The following is a 19,951-nucleotide window of genomic DNA, read 5'->3' on the forward strand; positions in this document are numbered from 1 at the left end:
GCACCAGGGGCACTGCTGGGGTGAAGTGTGTGTGTATGTGTTCTGTCTTGTTGCTAAAGTAATTGGCATCAAAACAAAAATTACTTGTTTTCTAAATCTTTTTTAGCATTAGGGAAAAGTATGATGAACGTGATGAGAGATCAGAAACAGTTCTCAGTTTCACTAGGGTTCCCAAGTGCAACTCCCTTACCCTTTTCACATAAACATGTTATCCAGAGTTCAGATATTACTCTGTGAACAAGTTCAGAATAATCATAATGCAATTAACTGCAGCCTGGCAACTTGATCACACTGTTTAGAAGATAATCGATACCTTTCTGCAGGTTACACGATCAGAAAGTTAGTAATTGCTAGTAGTTGTTAGTAATTGCTAGTAATTGTTAGTAATAGGCATGCATGGTTCCAGAAGGTGGTCAGTGTGGACAAGATATTTCAAAGCAACTCATGTCTTCAGATCTTCATTCAGTCTTGTTTGATGATGTGTTTTATCCTCTCTTACTATTGTTGGCATTCAGTAATGTGACTGACAAAAGCAGTGGTGCTTACTAAGGAGAGTTTTCAGGGCTATGTTTTACTACTGGTCATGTATTTATGTGTTGACCAGGAACTTCTGTATGTTGAATCTTTTTTTAAATGGAGGAGTGTTGCTTAGAGAAACGAGATAAGTATGTGTGCTCCATGCCATTTCACGCGCATTTGTAACACACTTCACTCCCCTCTTCCTTTCAGTCAGTTTTTGTTTTGTTGGTTTGTGTTGGTTTTGCTGTTTGGTTTTTTTTTTTTAATAACATATATGGAAAGTATGGATTTTTGCCCTGTTTCTTATGCTGTGGTGTTCTAGTTAAATAATGTTTTCTGCACTGGATAAATGATAATTCCTTTATGTCTGTTTCATGTTATATAGTGTAAATATGAGTTTGTAATACACTTGTTGCACTTGAAATTTCCTTATCACACAGAAAGGTTTGCTATCCAGATATGAAGATTTTACTGACTTTATATGCACCAAAGCTTTGACAGTTTACCACCATTAATTATTGTAGCATTTAAGTCATTAAGTATTATCATAATTAGGATCTCTCATATTGTCTATCCTCATATTAACATCATAGCACATTTAAAACCATTCTATGTCTTCAGTGTTACAGGCTGTAAGCTATTGTGAACTGATCAGGAGTATTAATGCAAAATGCTTAAAACAAACAAACAAAAAAGGCAAATGTGGAAATGGTGGTATTCAGTCCGAAGGTTCAGTGTTTCTATTTTTGTGGAACTTCAGTCATGGTAATAACAGTACCTTATGTTTATGCAATTCTGTAAATTGTATGTGTACAGTTACAAATACACTGGAAGGATGGAGAATCTGAATTGGAAGGTAGGTTCAAGCCATTGTCAGCCCCTCTTCACATGGCTTATGCAGTGTTTCCATAAATTAGTATTTACCATAAATTGAAACCAACCAATATTAATTGGGTGTTTTGCATAATCTTGCCAAAACACAGTAATGTGTATATAGTGACGTAAAACATAGAAAAAATAATATATATTGTGCACTTCATTTGTGAATGGGAGAAGCCATCTTTAGTAGGTGACTGCCTTTTGAAAATGCAAAATGGATGTATATCTGAATGTTGCATTGTACTGTACAGTATGCATATTGTTTGTGGTTGCATATATCAATTAAGTGTTTTGTTTTCTATAAAAAGAACATCTGTTATGTACAGTTGAAATAAATTTTCCATTTGCTAGACTGTGACTTTAATATTTAATTATTACACAGGGGAAAGGACAGCATAACTTGTAACTTAACACATTCTCTTCTCCCCATACCTCCTTTCTCTTCCTTCCTTCTTCCCAGAGGAATCAAATGCTGAAGTGAAAGACCTTTTTTGACATAACTGTGTAATCTTTGTTTAATGTAGTTGACACCTACAAGAAATTCAATGTAATGTGAAGTATGTATTCTTCTATATCTTCTCTTTTTTAAATAACATCTATAGAATGTTTCTCTGTTGCCCCCCTTTCCCCTTAAATTGATTTTATTTTCTTCTTTTTTTGATTTGGGTTTTTTGGGTTTTTTTGGGGATTTTTTTTGGATTGGTGTATTCTCAGTAAAAACACTGGCTGAATTACTGAAACAATCTCTGCAGGTCTTGTTACCAGACTAAAATTTTATTAATATGCTAATCGTTTAAATAACTTACATGTTTCCAAGATTTAATATTACAGTGTTTCTCTTTTTAAAGTAAGAGTTATCTTTAGTCTTTCTACTTAAAAGATGCTCATATATGAGTGAATTTAAATAAAATTATAAACTAATATACATACTAAAATGTTTACATCAGTATAAATGAAATGATCGCTTCTTTCTACTAGGAGGTCATAACATTATTTTGCTAGGATTGTGGCAATTCTAGTTTTAGTCCTGCAGCCCTCTGGCTGGAAGTTTTTGTGTTGGTTAGTGAAATACAGGAAGTTTAGTGGGATGACTCTTTATAAATGCTGTCTTTAGAAATATCCCACTTCTTCAGGTGGTGTATTTGTGTCTGTTTAAGCTATGCATTCTGTTCTTATGTGACTAACACTTGCATACCAAGTTGTGTTTTGGTCCACTTTAATTATTTCCATTTCACTCATCAAAGCATATTGCTATAAACTGCCCAGATCAGTCATCTGAGTCATGTGGAGTTTTTTCCTGTTTTTGTGTCACTGTTAGTTAAAACAAACAAAAAACAACTTCATGCCCAAACCTTTTTTATTATTCCCAAGAATTTGGAAACAGTGGTGTATTTTATACAGTGAACTAAAGTTTAGTCTGATATTTGGATTCTGATTTCTTTTTTCTGTACAAAGATATTAAAGGGCACCCTTTTGATTTTGGCAGATCTGTAGCATGAAGGATTGTTTTTTCCAGTAATTAAATCTCAACACACACAGACTCTGGGAGCACCATTTTTAGGATCCTTTTTATTAGGACCTCATGAAAAATTCGTAAAAAAAAGAGAGGATTAATTTGGTAGGTCTGCTCATCCACTTTAACATCCTTAATATAACAAATGCAATGTTGTAAGTGACAGGTAATTTTTTTTTTTGTCTGATGTTTGTTTCAGTAGGAAGTGTACATGACTGTACATGCCAGTGGCTAATGGTAGATCTAAACAGTTTTATATGCACACACTTGATTTTTCAGTAGCAAGTCATGCTTCTGTCTTTGAAACTCAAGCAAATTCAATTTCTGAGAGCTTCTTAGCTTGCAAAGAGAGCCTAATAAAGTAGATGAAAACCAGAATTGTATATTTACAAGTACTGTTGCTAATTTTACCTTTATCCCTACCTTGTTCCCCTTCTTACCTGTCCTAATCATGGTAAAGGTATGAAGAGGTGAAGAAAAGAGCAATACTTAAAAAAGCTGTGCAACAGAGAAGTTGCTGCTGACCTCAGATTATGCTGTGCACTTCTTGAAATTAACAACCATCACCACACATCTAACTTCCATAGCTTAAATTAGGACACTCAGTCTTCTATGACTATGAGCCATCTCCTCCAGCTGACCAGCTGGAGGAAGGAAAACTGTTCTTGATTGACTGGAGAGAGCTGGCTTTTAACTGAGGCCTTGAAATTAGCTGCTTTAAGTAGGTGATGTGAATACCCACCTCCATTTTACTGTTGGCTTCACTGGTTCTTGGACAGACGAGGTCTTGGAACATAGGCAGAGACTTAATATCCGGTTAAAGTGAAAAGGTATCTGAATTCCATCCCCCTTTTCTTATCTCCCTCCTGCAAAATTTCTGGACTCTCTTCACATGTGTCTGCTAAATGATTCAGACAAAGGACCAGACTGTTTACCAGTACAGCTCCTTCTGAAACTTGTTTTCTGTCAGCTTGTTAAGGTCCCTTCCAACCCAAACATTCTGTACTTCTGTATCAACCATTCTTTAAAGTGGTCAAGCTCCTTTAGAGGAGAGGGAATGAAAGGCTGGGATTGTGAGTTATGATTGCAAACAGACATCACTGAGAACCTCTGTGGCATTCAATCTCTGTAGTATCTTCCTGTTTTGGTGTTAAGACCATACTCCAGGGCTAGGAGTGACATTCTACCTGTTTCAGACAGGTATAAAGTGAACTTCTGTCATGAAGTCTTTCAGCCATGTAAATATCAGAACAGGTTTCAGCTTTCCTTTTTTTTTCCAGAAATGGTCAGAACTGCTTGCTTGTTTTTGTCTAATTGATTCGGCTGGAAAGGACATCAGACACTGAAAGCAGGGGGCTGTTATCCACAGGCTTATTCTTGTATTTCAGATGTTGCACCACATTATGCAGAGGGTGTTGCTAAGGTCTGTAGCCCTGATCTGAGTGCTGGGTGGGCTGTGTTGTTACTGGTTTTAATCTGGAGGCTAAATTTGCTAACCTATAATTTAGGGCAGAGTATTGTCAAAAAGCATTGTAATTCTTTATTCTCCATTCTAGGACTGAGAGGTATTGATAAATACCTTTATTTTTGTGATGGAATTTAATTGATGGAAACTTAGTTGAATCTTGATTATAGTGGTCAGTTATTTACCTTAATTATTCAACAGATTTCTAAATAGTGCAGTTGTTCTTCCAAGACCCTGGATTTAGGAGTTCCCCATTGACAAGTTATGGCAACTTACTTGGCCTTAATATTTGTTCATTATTCTTGAAGTAATTGTTTGGGTTTGCCAAACATCTTTTCTTCTCCCATCTACCTTACTTCCCCCAATACCCCTCCAGCCCCCCCCCCCCCCCMMAAAAAAAAAAAAGAAAACCAAATGAAACCCTGTTTTGTACAGCTTGGGGTAGGGGATGCCCATCTTTAAAAAAAAAAACCAAAAAACTGAACAAACCCAAAAACGTTCAACTAGTACTTTTGGTTATTTTGTCTTAAGGTGATTTAGGGACAGAATTGTTGGAAGTCAATTTAAATATAATCATTTGGCCTGTTTGAGTGAGACCTAGTAGTGTCTCTCAATAAAATTCAGAAACTTGGATGCTTAGGCTTGAGGGGTGGCATGACAAACTGAAGTAACTTGATTCTTCTGCCCTACTTCATGAAAATGTGGAGTATGTCTCAAAGGTGTTTGGAATTATCTGAGCTGCAGGAACTTCCTAGACAATGCTTTTAGTACAACCCAATGTGAAATACCCACTGTACTGTAACACAACACTCTCTTCATGTCCTAAAGCTGTAGCTTTTGTGGAGAGAAATGGTTACACAGAGAATAGGCATAAAGGTGGAGGCACAAGGTGCAGTTTAGGGAATATTCCTGAGTACCAGTGATGAGGTAACTCTGCTTGAAGTTACTGCTGGATATGTAATTGCCAGAAAATGCATGTTAAAAAAAGAAAAGCTGCTGACATAAATGGTGCATAAAAGCAGGATATTGAAATAGCTTCTTTCTGTCTTTAGAACTTGACATCTCAAGTCTGTTACTGTGCACATACTCATTTGATTACAGGGTCCCTTGTGACAGGCTAGATGCACTGTGTGTTTGTACCTGTGATACTCAGCAAGCACTTGTGGGGTTTAGGAAGAAAAGGTCAACAACAATAAAGAAAAACCCACTGAAGCTCACAAAAGCAAACCAAGATTAAGAAGCAAGTGTGTGGGTTTTTGCATAAGTACAAACTGTGTGAGCAGCAAAGATCTGAGATACAAGTAAGAGTTGTATGACTGAGGGTATTGGAGCAATGCAGCCAAGAGTGAAAGTTTTGATGTCTTGAGTTCCATGGTAGTTAATGTTTTATGGCACAGGAAGGTCAGTGTTCACAGCAGCAGTTTTCCATTGTGTGTATATGTGTAGCATGGGGTTTCCTTGTGTGTATAATATTGGTGAACTACTTTCTATGTCTCAGTAATATTAGATGTTTGCTATGCTCTGCCATACATACATCAGGATATGCTGATGTAGACGTCTCTTTTACGTGCATGTGTGTGTATAACATGTATGGGACATTTTTTTTTCCAAGCTGTCTACTCCACACTATTTCTACTTTGCAAGGACCCTTGTTACTCTGCCCAGGCAGACAGTTGGATGCAGCTCTGTACAGAGAGAATGATAATGCATGCTCCTTTTGGTTGAAGGGAGTCACGGGTGAGAAACACGTGACAGTTCTGTTCCTTTGGTCTGTGTCTCCCTTGGTGTGTGCTGAGCTGAGGTGCTCCACGTTGATACGGAGACCCAGAATGTAGTGATCTGGTAGCAGCTGCTGCCAAACTAATTCCTAATATAAGGTTTAACTCAGTGTTGTATGTTACCTGTTAGGCTAATAAAGCAGAGCAGTAACTAGTTAACTGAAATAAACATGAGAGAGCTTTTTACAATTAGAGATTGACAGCGCAAACAGGGAAGTGGCCTTGAGTTCCTTGCCGAGTTTGGATATGTTTGTTTTATAGGTTGTTTCTTCCTGGCAAATAAGTGGGAGTGGAAGTGTATTAACCCTTAAAAGATTTCTTCACTCCATAAGAACTTACAGCTTTCAAGGACAAGATTCTTTTTCAAATCTTCAGTTACCTTTATTCTATATAATTTTGGCAATCACATACTGATACATTAGATATTTACTGTAAGCTTAAGGAAACTGTTTTCTTCATTAGACATTTGTCATTGTTTGTTAAAATAGTTAAAATAATTTTAACATATAGAGCTAAGGTACAGTCCCTACAAGATCATTGCTCAAAACTGAAGACTACAGCTGTTTGGGAAGTTAGTATTTTGTAATGACTGTGATTTATTCCATTTTTTATTTGTTTAGATTATGTATTTTATCATGAACCATAAAAGAAAAGAACTGTTATCACAAAGCAGCTGTTCAGCAACTGATTTCTCTGGACAGGCCTGTGCTCTGTAATACCAGATTATCAGTTCAAAGTGGATGAGATGTTCCTCGTTAATGAAAGTTCATTAAAATGAATTGGTAGGCAAATGTACCCTGTTTGTTAAAACTGATATCTTATTTAAAATGTGCAAGAACTTTAATGCCTTATCTGCAGTGTTTGAATTCTGAATAAATGATTAGACACCAATTTATTTACAGACCTTCTTAAAAAAAAAAAACACTTGTAACTTGTTGCAGCCTAATTAAGTAAAGTTTCTAGAATACATACTTTATGTATGAATGAATGCACATATCTGAGATTAGATTTTTCCAATCATAACTAATTTTTTCTAATCTGTGTGTTTTACCTTGATGTTATAAATTGTAATGAGTGTGGAAAATGTTTTGAAGATTTTTGAATGTTCTTAGCTTTTATCATCAAACTGAGATGCTTTTAAAAACATTTATTAAATACAAAGAGTGTATTTCATTTAATAGGAATTTATTATAGGACTAAAACACTATCTGTAAGTGTATTTATGTGTTGTTCACACACACAGAAGTGTAGTGCTTATAGTATTTCAGGGAAAGGGGTTTTAACTTTTGTCCCCTCACTGCTGTGTTGTTTGATACCACTATTCTGCTTCTCAGTGACAGAGTAATAGGTTTAGAGCTGAACTGTTTCTTGGATTTGTATCAGTGTGACATCAGAATCTGTCCTTGAGGCTTAAATCATGGTTATTTAAACACAGCTATCTCTTTCTCAGTCTGCCATTGTGAATTTGTATAGCTTTTACTGATGGTTGAATAGTGCACTGTTTGTTGAATGGTGTAGCACCCCTGTCGATGACATGGGAGTTGTCAGCAGTGCAGTAGGAGTGTCAAACAATTTTTTTGTTGTTTTAAGGCTGTGGTTTCAAATGTAAAAAATGTGTCAGTAACTTTTGTTTGTGGAGGCAAGGGGGAAATGGGAAGTGGTATACCTTGTTTCTGCAGGTGTATCATGCAGCAAATGAAAGAATGATCTTTAAAAGGCCCCAACAATGTTTGTGATTTGCTCATTTTGTAATTTATTTTTACAACAGGTTCCCGTAAAGAATCAGCTCCTCAAGTCCTGCTTCCAGAAGAAGAAAAAATTATTGTAGAAGAAACTAAAAGTAATGGTCAGACTGTTATAGAAGAGAAGTAAGAAAATATTTAATGATTGATAGATTAAAGTAGTGAACTTTTCACTCTTCTTCCTCCTGGCTCCCATTATAATAGTGTGTGGTATGTTCGTAGTAGGGAACAGAGCTGAGTATCCTACCAGTCCTTTAGTTGGCCTTCATTTAAATATCTGGTTTCTTTGTATATGCTGTGCAACTTACTCCACTCATGTCAAGAAGTGAAATGCTTCACTTAAAAATAATTTTTCCAGGTGCTGTCAGATTTCAATATTAAACTGCTGTCATCTTTCTAATTAGTGTGTGGCATCGTTCTACTTTTTTGGTAAGGTGTATGTTGGAAATGAAACTACAGTTTTGTTCTAGAAAGCTGGAATACAGAAACTAGTATTGGTCTGTAAGTGCTGGAGAGGAGTTTCCTGTCACAGAAGGTGGTAACATGTCCTTGCCTTACTGAATATAAATTGGGATAAGAGATAGGGGTTGTTTGTTTGTTTGTTTTTAACACAGGTTTGAAATTAGCAACTAGCTGTGGGGTTTTGGTTTATAGGTTGTTTTTTTTAAATTGCATTTCATTTAGCAGTTTTGTCTAATAATAAATTTAGTCATGTATTTCTGGAAACTGTTATAACAGATCATGTTCCTTTTTCGTTTTAGAAGCCTTGTTGACACAGTATATGCATTAAAGGATGAAGTACAGGAGTTAAGACAGGTTGGTAACTTGCTACATTTATAACAACACAGAAAACGAAAAGATGGAAGGCTTATTGTAAAAACAAATACGGATTGTAAGTTTATTCACTTTGACAGGCATGAACTTGAATTTTGGATTATTTTAAAAGTAAAATATCGTTTGAGGAAAGGTACCCTCTATTGTGGTTGTCATCAGTCCTTTGAGAGTAGTGTTAAGTGTTGTTTCTCTGAGGTGAATTACTAAGCTATTCTTGGATATTGCAAACTGTGAAATAGCAGAAGCATTAAGCAAATTCAGTTCTGCTGTATCACCAGCAAAGTAAGCTTATAGAGGCTGAGAAATAGTATTTGCTCTAGAATGTATCATTTTAGTAGTATAAGTGTCTAGATCTATTTAGGCCTTCATTAACAATCCTACAGTAACCTGAACATCTCTTACAAATCAGTTCTTAAAACCTCTCATTTCTAGAGAGGAGTGTTCTTTTCAGTGCCTATCATGTGACCTTTTTAGATGAGGGTTTCAAGTTAGCTCTGGGTGCTGCTTTGTCACTTGTTTTAAGTGTCTAAAATGAGATGTTAAAAATACCATCTTCTTGTCAGGACACAGCTTGTTTAAACTATGTTAATGCTGCCACATATAGTCTTTGCTTAATGTATAGGTGAAAAAAGCACTGAATTTTCCTCGCTCTCCAGTGTATGAATTTGCCAACTGACCTTAACCAGTCTGACTCAGGAACTTGGATAAAATTCCTGTGTTAATTAAAAAGGATTTGTATTAAAATTTCTTTCGGTTTTGGGCTATAAACATGAATCCAAATTCTTTGCCCATCTGTAAGCATGCCCAGTATTTCTAAGGTTGTCATGCATGTTCTTTGCAATAGACAGTTGATGTCTTGCATACTTAAATTCTGCTGGTTCAGCATAATAAGCATGAGTATCCCAGGTTGGATTCAATTTTGACAGTCTTTTTAAAAATACAATTCATGTGACACAAGCAGCAGTAATAGTCCATGAATACTCCCATGGCCTGACTGATTTTGTACAAAGAATAAATGTGCAGCCTCACTGAGGCTCTGCACATCTCTGTGACCCTTAATGAGAAAGTCACCTTCACCTGAGCTTCAAGCAATAGCTCTCTTTTCCTGTGCCTTTCCAAACAGATGGTCTTGAGTATCTAACATCTTCCAAAGCCAAGACATATTAAAACCTTTAAATTCATTTTCTTGGCTTTTGGGACTCTCAGCTTAGAAGCATTTGTTGGTCCACTGCTGTGATGCTGCCAACCAGAGAAGTGGCAGAAATAACCTCTGAGGTGGCAGGGTCCCAAGTGAGCAAAGCCTTTATGGATAAAGGCTCTCTGGGACTACATAGCACCCTGCTTGGTGTAGACACCAGGCTGCCAAGTGGGATCCCTCCCATAGCACCTTCCAGAGGTTATTCATAGCTCTTGCTCCACAGACACTACACTTGAATAGTACAGACCTGAATTGGCAGACTTAATACATTAAATCTGTACCTACAGGAAAACAATGAAATTTCTGAGTTTCTCAACTTGAAGAGGGAATGGAGTTAATGAAGTGACAGACCCTGGTTGTGTGTATAGACTAGAGAAGGAGAAGCTGGAGAGGAGCCTGAGGGAACTGGTCGATGGCAAGCTGATTATGAGTCCCTGGCAGCCAGGAGGGTCAACCGTGTCCTGGGAGGCATCAGACAAAGCATCGCCAGCTGGTCAAAGGAAGTGATTGTTTCACTCTTCCTCTGTGCTGGTGCAGCCTCACCTTGAGTATCGTGTGCAGTTTTGAGCACCACAATTTAAGAAAGACATTAAGCTATTAGAGGGCATCCAAAAGAGGGCCACGAGTATGGTGAAGGGTCTGGAGGGGAAGCCTTATGAGGTGCAACTGAGTTTGTTCAGCCTGGAGGAGACTGAGGAGAGACCTCATTGTGGTCTTCAGCATCCTCACGAGGGGACTTTGAGGTGCAGGTACTGATCACTCTCGTGACCAGTGACAGGACTCAAGGAAATGGTGTGGAGCTGAGTTGAGAGGTTTAGGTCAGGTATCAGGAAAAGGTTTTTCACCGACAGTGTGGTTAAGGACTGGAACAGGGTCTTAAGGGGAATGGTCACAACACCAAGCCTGACAGAGTTCAGGAAACATTTGGACAGTGCTCTCAGGCACATGGTGTTATGCTTGGGGTATCCTGCACAGGGCCAGGAGTTGGACTCTGTGATCCCAATGAGTTCCTTCTAGCTCAGCATATTCTATGATTCTGTGATCACATCCTATTTCTGGAAATGTCTGTAAATAAGAGCTGATGTTGCCTCCTCAGTGGGACCCCTGAATTGCAGGCCTGCATTTGTTAAACACCAGTAGGCTTGTCTTGGAGCCTTATTTCAGCGTTATGTTCTGGTTGCTTCCTTACTGTTGCCAGCATCACCTTGGCCTGTACAGAATTAAATGGTGTAAGCATTCCTGTGGATTGGTCAGTAACATCCTTACAGTCCTGTTGTTCATTTATTTCAATATTGCCTGATGGCACTAAATAGTGAGAACTCTCTTGTTAATGTACAAACAGAGTGATGGTGTTCCTTGAAATTCAGGCTTCTCTTAGACTGCTGGTAGTCATCAATCTGGTTTAAAATTTAGTCACAGAAACACTTTCCAGAGAGTGTAATGGTTTTCAGGATACTCTTTTCAACTATTTATGTTCTTAATGAAGCAAGTCAATTTGCATTAAGTTTTAAGAAGCTTTTCTGAGATTGTGAAACTAGTTAAAATCACAGGAGGCTCTTAAAGGAGATATTTAGTCTGCTTATTGTTCCATTTCCTTTCTCTATTAGCAACAGATATATTCTACTCCTCATTGATTAGATTTGAACAGATTCAAGATTATTGACCATCTGTGACTAGCACTTTTGTTATAAAGGGCCCCTAAGTATGAATAGGAAGTAGCTCAGTTTCCATTTTGTGGGTTTTGTTCCATTGAGTGAAAATATGTGTATGTAACTTGAGAAGTTTTAATACAAGTTTTGCTTTTGAACAGCTAATATCTGTTTTACTGAGAAGAACCTTCAGAGTTTGTAATTGACAATGTATGTGTACTAAGAAAAGATCTGTCAAAAGCCCTCAAAACAAACTAGTAATATTTTTATCTCTGTTAAACAGGATAACAAAAAGATGAAGAAATCATTAGAAGAGGAACAAAGAGCTCGCAAGGACTTGGAGAAGCTTGTTAGAAAAGTCCTAAAGAACATGAATGATCCATCTTGGGATGAAACCAACTTATAACTAATTTTTTTCTTTTTTGTCCCCCCCTTTTTCTTTCTATTGAAAGACCAGTTGTAAAACTGAGCTGGGAAGCCTTCTGACATTAGTCAGTGTTGCATCAAGAACACTACAAAGCAGGATTTAACTGGATCTAGTGATTTCTTCCTCTGAGCATACAGAAACAGTCAACCATTTTCTGAAGCAATCTGTGCTTTAAGTGTGGAGACCATGGATCCTGAACTCTACTAAACTTAATTTGTTTGCATCTAAATTACCTCATTTGCAGAAAGTGCAGCACCTGACTAAAAGTCCATGTTTTTCAGTGGCTTTTTAATTAAATATATATTTTTCATGTAAATAGCTGTAATTTTGAATGCATATGTGATTGATGTATCAGGGCTGATATGTTTGGGGTTTTTTCTCTCTTGTTACTACAATGGTCACAAGTGTTAGAAATGATGGCAGTACTGTCTTACCTAAGAATGGTATGAATTATGAATTAGTTCCAAATTACCCACTCATCACACATGCAAATTTAAACCCCTGTTTTTCCTATTGACCACTATATTTAAATCCTTGACTGTTACTTGTCTGTCCATACATTTTCAAACAGTTTACAATTCCTTAAGAACAGTATTAAAATACAGAAAATTGTTTATTGACAGTAGAAACAATTTTTAACAAAACTAATGTCCACAACTTACATTCACATACACTTGTTTGGCAGACTAATCTGTTGTGCTTTGGCCACCAGAAGACTGATGTACTTGCCTGCTTTTTATGACTGTGATTTTTAGGTGTTTGTGTACTACATTTTCTATTGTTGTGCTTAAACATACAACTGGCTGATAATTTAATGGATCATACTGTTTGTTAAAAAAAAAAAATCAATCTAATCCAGAATTTTGTGAATAAATCATTGCTATTTATATTTTATGGTCACAGCAGTTAAATTTTAGCTAACCTTTGTGCATAAGACACACAGGCTAGACCAAATTTCATTCAGAGCTTTGTTTTTATACCACTATAAGACTCTCTGGAGTTCCCATACTGTGGAAGCACTCATTTCTTTCCTACCCTATTTTCTCAGCATGTTGCTGGTTTCTGTCCTACTAGGATTCAAATGGAAAGAAATATGAAAATAAGATTTTTTTTTCTTTTAAATCATACTGTAATTTTTACTTTGCACTGCTGACAGATTTGAAAATACGTAAAGGAACATTAATTCCCAAGTCTGATAGGTGCAATTACTGCAGTTTCTTGTATTTGAAATAGGAGATGCTACATCACTGCAAATGGTGAGCTTAAAATGGAGCACTTAAAATAATAATCCCATTAAAGCTCATTTTTTTTCATAGACTTCATCAAACTTTGGGTTCAACTCCAGATGGTGCAGTTTTCTGAGGGGTTTTGATTCAGCTGACGGTCAGAAGTACAGGTATAGCACAGACCTGAGTCGCACCTTTTGCAATCCTGATTTTCTAGTACCCTTTAACTCCTGTTAAATGTAATGCTCAGACTTGAGCAAGTGTTTATATGAACTTTAGTAAGTTGGAGCAAGGGTGATTAGGGTTATAAGAACTGTCATGCACATTTTGAATCTTTTGGAAAATCTATTTTTAAAGCTATCCACTTTTTTCAACCAAGAACAGCTTTTTTAAATAGGAAATTATGTCAGTTATTGCATACTTGTGAAACAATTCTGTGGCAATGGATACTTGATAATCTGAATAGACAAGTTGTCTGTTTTAAAAAGCTGAATATATTTGTAGGTATTTTGTGTTCCTGCAATTTAAAAATGTTTTCCTTTAATCCTAAAGGAGGAGAAAATGAAAAATGTCAACATTATCAGAGTTACATATATTCACAGAACTTTAAACTTATTTTAATTCTCTATACCAAAATCTTTTCTTGATGTTTGCAGTTGCACAAAAGTGTGGATTGGCATTTATATTTATCTTCACATTTAGGAAATACTCTTGCTGAAAGCTAAGTGATACTAAACCATGCAAATTCATAGTATCTTGACCATATTTAGATTTGGGAATGCTGATATAATTAGAATTTTGCTAACATTTTTACTTTCTGACATTCAGGCAAATTTGCAGAGCAAACTTTAATTTTCAGCTGAGCATATGCGAAAGGACATTCCAGAGGAAGATGTATAAAAGGAAAACACTAACCTTACCAGTATTTAGCAAATTTACTCAGGAAAAACTTCCATCATGACAATTTGTTTTACCTTGTATTGTGAAGAGTGGTGTTGCTATGTAAATCTGCTGACTCTTAGTGCCTGTGATTATTATAATTTCTGACAGTACCCCTCTACTGACATCTAATGAACATGCCTTAAACACTGGGATTAAGCAGTTGTAAAATACGCCCAGGACTTAGGGACTGACTTTATTCAAGATGGATTGGGATGACTAATTTTCATTTAAAAAAAAACACACAAAAAAAAAAAAAGGGGGGAGGGGAGGTGGGAAGAAAACCAACCTAATATTGCAGATAGCTTTTGCCTCTAGTGCAGACAGCACCTTCAGGCTTTTGGGAACCAAGGAGTATCTGAAGCTTTTTCCATTGACAATTTGTTACACTGTATATAAATTGTAAATGTCACCATGGACCTTCTGAATTGTTGGAAACTTTATATAAGCATGGATAAATGGGGCACTGTTTATTTAACCTATTAAAGGGTTATTTGTTTGCTCTCATCATTTAGGGATGAGGAGATGAAGCCATTTCTTGTCCTATAGATGTGAAGCACTTTCAGTTCTGAACTGTCCAAAATGTAGCATAACATTTCGCTGTACTATACTGATGTATGTGTGTTTGTCTCACCGTGTCATGACGTCTTAAAGATTGAACAACTGACTGCTTTTGTATAAACCTTCTTAATGTCAATCATTTAGGGAATTTAGAGTGTCTGTTTATGATGTCTGTGGAGAACTCAAATTTAGTTTAGATGTCACAATAATATCCTGGTATCGACTACTAAGGCGTTTATGCTACATTGCTGTAATTAAACCATGATTTTTCCCCCTACCCTATGAAGTGTTACATTTCATCTAATATGTGGGCTGTGAGATTAAGAAGGTAAATTGCTTTAATTTTTTGTCTTTCTTATAAATAATAATCTCTGCAATAGTTCTTATACTGTCTTGAAAGAGCTTTTTCATTGGCCTTTTATAGTAGTAAATTCATGCTTGGAGACAAAATGGGAATGTTTATAGGGCTGAGAAGAAGGATCTTAACTGTTGCACTGAGGAATGTTCACTTCTTTGGTAACCTGACCTGCTCAGGTAATGTAAGAAATGGAAGAGATTGAAGACGGAATATGAAGAGAGCAAAGAAAGAAAGAAACACTAGAAACTGTATAAATTAAGTAAAATATTTTCTACATGCATGATTTATCTGAATAGACTTGAAATTTGTGATAAGTGTGCATCATAGGGACTTTTATGTGGTTGATGCTGCCTGAAATAGGGGAGTGGGATGATTTTTATAGTAGGAAAATGATGGGTATTGCTTTATACTGGAAAATGAGATGGGTTAAGGGAAGTGGAGACAGTCATTTGTTTGAAAAGATGGTTTCAGTCTTTGCACAAGGCACTTAAAGGGATTAGTAACTGAGTTTAGGTGTGTGAAATGATATGTTTATTCCAACTTAGTTTAACAAGGAGGTATACTTAGGAGGAACAGAGGACTGTAAGTAGAGTGGTTTATAACTGTTATCAGAAGTCTCATTTTCCTGCTTTTCTCTGTATTCATCACTGTGCAGACAAGTATTTTCCAGAATTTGAAATCATCATTTACTTGTCACCAGAAGTATTTTGGGGATTTTCTTTTTGTGTCTTTGACTATGGCTGGCTGTCAGACCCTTACCCAGCTGCTCTCTCATTCCTTTCCCTCGGAAGGAGACGGAGGAGGGAGTAAGACGGAAAAGCCTGTGCATTGAGATAAAAGATACTAATTTCTTACCATTTAATAAGAGTTGGATGGTAAGGAACAAACAAAAACTAAGCCACCTTTCTCCTACCACAGTCCTTCTTCCGAGGCTGAACTTTACTCCTTCGTTCCTGATCCCCCTATCTTGCCCTCTTCTCCCACCCAGCAGAGCAGGGATATGGCAATGGGGTTTGTGATCTGTCTGTAACAGTTCCTGTTTCCTGCTCCCTGTTCTTCATGCTTTTCCCTGCTCTAGTGTTTATCCTCTCCATGGCTTGCAGTCCTGGAAGGATAAATCTGTTCCAGTGTGGGTTCATTCCTGTCTACAGTTCCTGTCAGGAGCATGCCCCTGTGTGGGCTCACTGTGGACTGCAGGTTACTTGAGTGGATCTGCTGTAGTATGGAGTTGTCCCTGGGCTGTGGGGGAAATCCTACTTTACCATGGTCTTCTCCACGGGATGTAGGGGAGCCTTCTCCAGCACCTGCAGCACCTTGTTCCCCTCCTTCTCTTACCTGGGTGTTCTTGCAATTTTTCCTCACTGCTGCACTCTAAAATAAGTTTTCCTCGAGGCACTACCATTTTGTCGAAGAGGCTTAGTTGTGTCCTGCTTGTCCAAGGGGTATCTAATTTACATCCTGTTGGAGCTGCTACACCTTGCTGGCTCATAAATTTAGATGCAGAACCTGCTGTTACCCACTTGCAATGATCACCTTTGCTTGCTGTGATAGGTCATGAGAAAGGAAGGAGCATGTAATGCTGTCAATTATAGGAATGAGGGTGAAATGTGTATCTGTATCCACTCCTTGAGTCCCACAGTGCTGATGCTGAAGGGTCCCAGAAATGTGGAGTTTGCACTTTTGAGAAATGGTGAGAGGAAGTTTGAGATGAATTTGCTCTGCTAGGCATGCTTCATCATCTGGAAAAGGGATATAGGCTTGCCATATTTCACCTTGCATGCTCTGCACTTGAACTTTCTCTTTAATTCATGTGAGTCAAATGTTATCTTGGATGGAGAACTGAGCCTGGATTCAGAACTAAATTAACCTCCTGAACTGTCTGTTAATTGAAGTGGCTGCCTTTAAAACCACTGTCCAGGTCCAAATCTAACTCTTGGGTCCTTAGGACGAAATAAAAGCTACAGTTCACTGAGTTACTGTGAACAGTTACAACTGTGGTGTCAGTTACTTAATGGAAGGTCTTTGCAGCCCAAAATTTGTGCAGGTGCTCCTATTAGTTCCTCAACATTCTCACTGATCTCATTCCCTTTCTCTGTTGGACATGCACAGGCTCTCCTTTATGCATGGCAGAGCTCACTTCTATGGTTTTTTTTCCCCTCAAGAACTGTCTTGGGTGGTCATGGATCTGTCCCATCCCCCATTTGTCTGGTTGTGCCATGTACACCTGCAGGGATATCTGCTGTCTTTCCAGTTACCATGGCAGTGCTGAACAGCCTTGGCAAGTAAGGCCCTGTGCACATTTTGCTGTATTCTCCTTGTTCTCCTCCGTGTAAGCAGTGAGTCCGATTTTAGGCTGACATTTTAGGCAGTGGACACTGACACAGTGAGAAAGCTTTTACCTGCTGCTATGCACCCATCCCAGAAGTGTGGCATTACCTATGAGACACTTGGGATATCAGACTCATAGAGTATCTCGAGTTGGAAGAGACACATAAGGATTGAGTCAAACTCTCTGCTTCTTGCAGGACTACCTAAAACTAAACCATATGACTAAGAGCATTGTTCAGATGCTCCTTGAACTCTTGACAGGCTTGGTGCTGAGGGGAGCCTGTTCCACCCACCCTCTCAGTGAAGACTGTTGTGTTTTAACCCCAGCTGGCAACTAAGTGCCATGCAGCTGCTCGCTCCCTACCACCCCCACCCCATGCTGGGGAGGAGAACTGGAAAGAAAAGGTAGACCTCATGGGCTAAGATAAGAACAATTTAATAATTGAAACAAAATATTTTGATAATAATTATAGTGATACTAAATATTGTAATAATAGTCATAATAAAAACAACTGTAATTATAAAAGTGATGGACAATACAACTGCTCATCTCCAGATGCCCCAGCCTGTCCCCAAGCAGCGATTGTCCTCTTCCAGGTGACACCTCCAGTTTATATGCTAGGTATGACATTCCGTGGTATGGAATATCCCTTTGACCAGTTTGGGTCACCTGTCCTGGCCATGCTTCCTCACAGCTTGTGCATCTGCTCACTGGCAGAGTGTGAGACAAAAGTTCCTGACAGGGTAAGCACTACTTAGCATCAACCAAAACATCAGTGTGTTATCAGCATTGTTTTCATACTGAATCCAAAACACAGCACTGTACTAGCTACTAAGAGTAAAACTAACAGACTTTTTCCTAATGTCCATTCTGATGTCATACATAGGCCTGGTGAGATTCCCCAAACAATTTATTTTTTCTTAGCCAGTGTATCACTCAGACTTTGCTAGCCATCTCTTGCCAGTCAAGCAGCCTATGATAGCTGTGTGTTTGCTGTAGACATAAAGGGACAAAACAGAAATAGCATGTTTTTACGGTATTTTTCCAGCAGGGGAGTGTGTTAGCTTCTGCTTTGTCAGAAACTACTCAGTTTCCCTGAATTTGTTAGTATTTGTATTTTTGTATGCTTTTAAAACCAACTGGAGTTAGCTTTTTCTGTATTCTGGAGCTGCTTTTCAAGCTCCAGGAAATACAGTCTATTAACCTTTTGTTCTATACAACAAAAGTAGACAGTCACAGTTGAAAGTGTTCATGTAGCATTTGACCCAGCTGTGTGCATAGGATTTGTATGGTTTTTTTAGCATTTCCCCATGGCACGCATGACTTAGCATAGCATTTGTGCATTCAGCATCACAAGGGCTCTTTCAGCACAATGCAATGTGGAGATAACACAGGATCAAGTTTATTGTGAGGCAAAACTAAGCAAGGGATTTGGCTGTGATCACTAGCTCTTTTAATCTCTGGCCTAAATCTACTGCAGACAGAATTTCAGAGGAACTGAGAAAAATCCAGTGCTACAAGACTGGTTTAATAGTTCCCACTTGAATTCTCCATTCTGAGACTGAGTGGAGAAAACACTGGGATGATGTGTGGTCCTCCATCCACTGTACTCTCTCATCACTGCCTAACAAGTAAGATTTCTACTTAGAGTTTTTGTTACAGGACTGTTAACAGTCCTAAGGGGAAGGAGCAATGCATTGAGGGAGCATGGTGACTACCTTGGTCTTGAAGCTAAGTGTTTGAAAATACAGGTTCAAGAAAGTGCCCCTGCCCTAGCCACCAGTTATTCAGCAAGATTTCTGCCTCAGCATCCAGACCTGGTTCCATGTATCCGAGGACTTTTTCACTGACCATCTTTGTCACTTCAGTGCAAGAAATGACTTATAATTTCAATGCATTTCAATGTATTTCCTGCTAGTAGGGAAGCCCTTGATTAAAAGAAAAAGCATTCTATTATCTGGCTCTTCTGAATGGCTTCCTGCTCATTAAGAGCATCAGATTTTATCAACGTCCACCATGAAATACCTAACATGAAGAGTTCTGCCTTCTGCAAGGCTGTAGATCAGGAGCTCAGATGCATCTGTGTGAGAGGCACTGGTGTATGTCAGGAGGAAAAGTTATTTCTACCTAAATCATTGTACATACCTGTAAGGCTGGATTCATCTGCACAGCCCTGCGTGGTGTGTGCCAGGAAGATTCTTCTGGGCAGAGACTTTTAGAGGCTAGTTCAACCATCCTGTAGAAACAAGTCATCCTTTGTGCTGCACTCCAAACTAAAAGGATGGCATCAGCTGGTTTGCATGCAGGTAAATTAGACAGCCTTATGCAAAGGTGCAGGTTAGCAAAGGCATACAGTGCTTTTGGAAAACTCCACAAAAGAGTATGGCATAATAAACACTTGAAGAAAAGTACCAAGATCAGTGTTTACAGAGCCATAGTGCTGTCTACTCTCTTGTATGGATCCGAATCATGGGTCATCTACCGCCACCACCTGCGGCTCCTAGAACGCTTCCATCAACGCTGCCTCTATACAA

General features: G+C 38.0%; 1 protein-coding gene across 6 annotated transcripts in view; it reads left to right on the forward strand.

Annotated features, from left to right (window-relative positions):
* Positions 1–15,007, forward strand: part of ARHGEF7 (Rho guanine nucleotide exchange factor 7) — a 108,374-nt gene extending 93,367 nt beyond the window's left edge. For 4 of the 6 annotated variants that reach the window (XM_018084135.2, XM_018084137.2, XM_018084136.2 and 1 more), the window contains 3 exons: positions 7,923–8,022; positions 8,658–8,712; positions 11,861–15,007. In XM_018084135.2, the coding sequence (XP_017939624.1) occupies positions 7,923–8,022; positions 8,658–8,712; positions 11,861–11,983 (278 nt within the window). In that variant the 3' untranslated portion in view covers positions 11,984–15,007. Of the gene's footprint in view, positions 1–7,922; positions 8,023–8,657; positions 8,713–11,860 lie in introns of those variants that run through there. The other 2 variants (XR_003916323.1, XM_025896255.2) reach the window with 1 other exon arrangement.
* Positions 15,008–19,951: the final 4,944 nt, after the last annotated feature.

This window comes from Manacus vitellinus, unplaced genomic scaffold (genome assembly GCF_001715985.3).
Source record: "Manacus vitellinus isolate BGI_N305 unplaced genomic scaffold, ASM171598v3 scaffold_7_pilon, whole genome shotgun sequence".
Classification (NCBI taxonomy): Eukaryota; Metazoa; Chordata; class Aves; order Passeriformes; family Pipridae; genus Manacus; species Manacus vitellinus.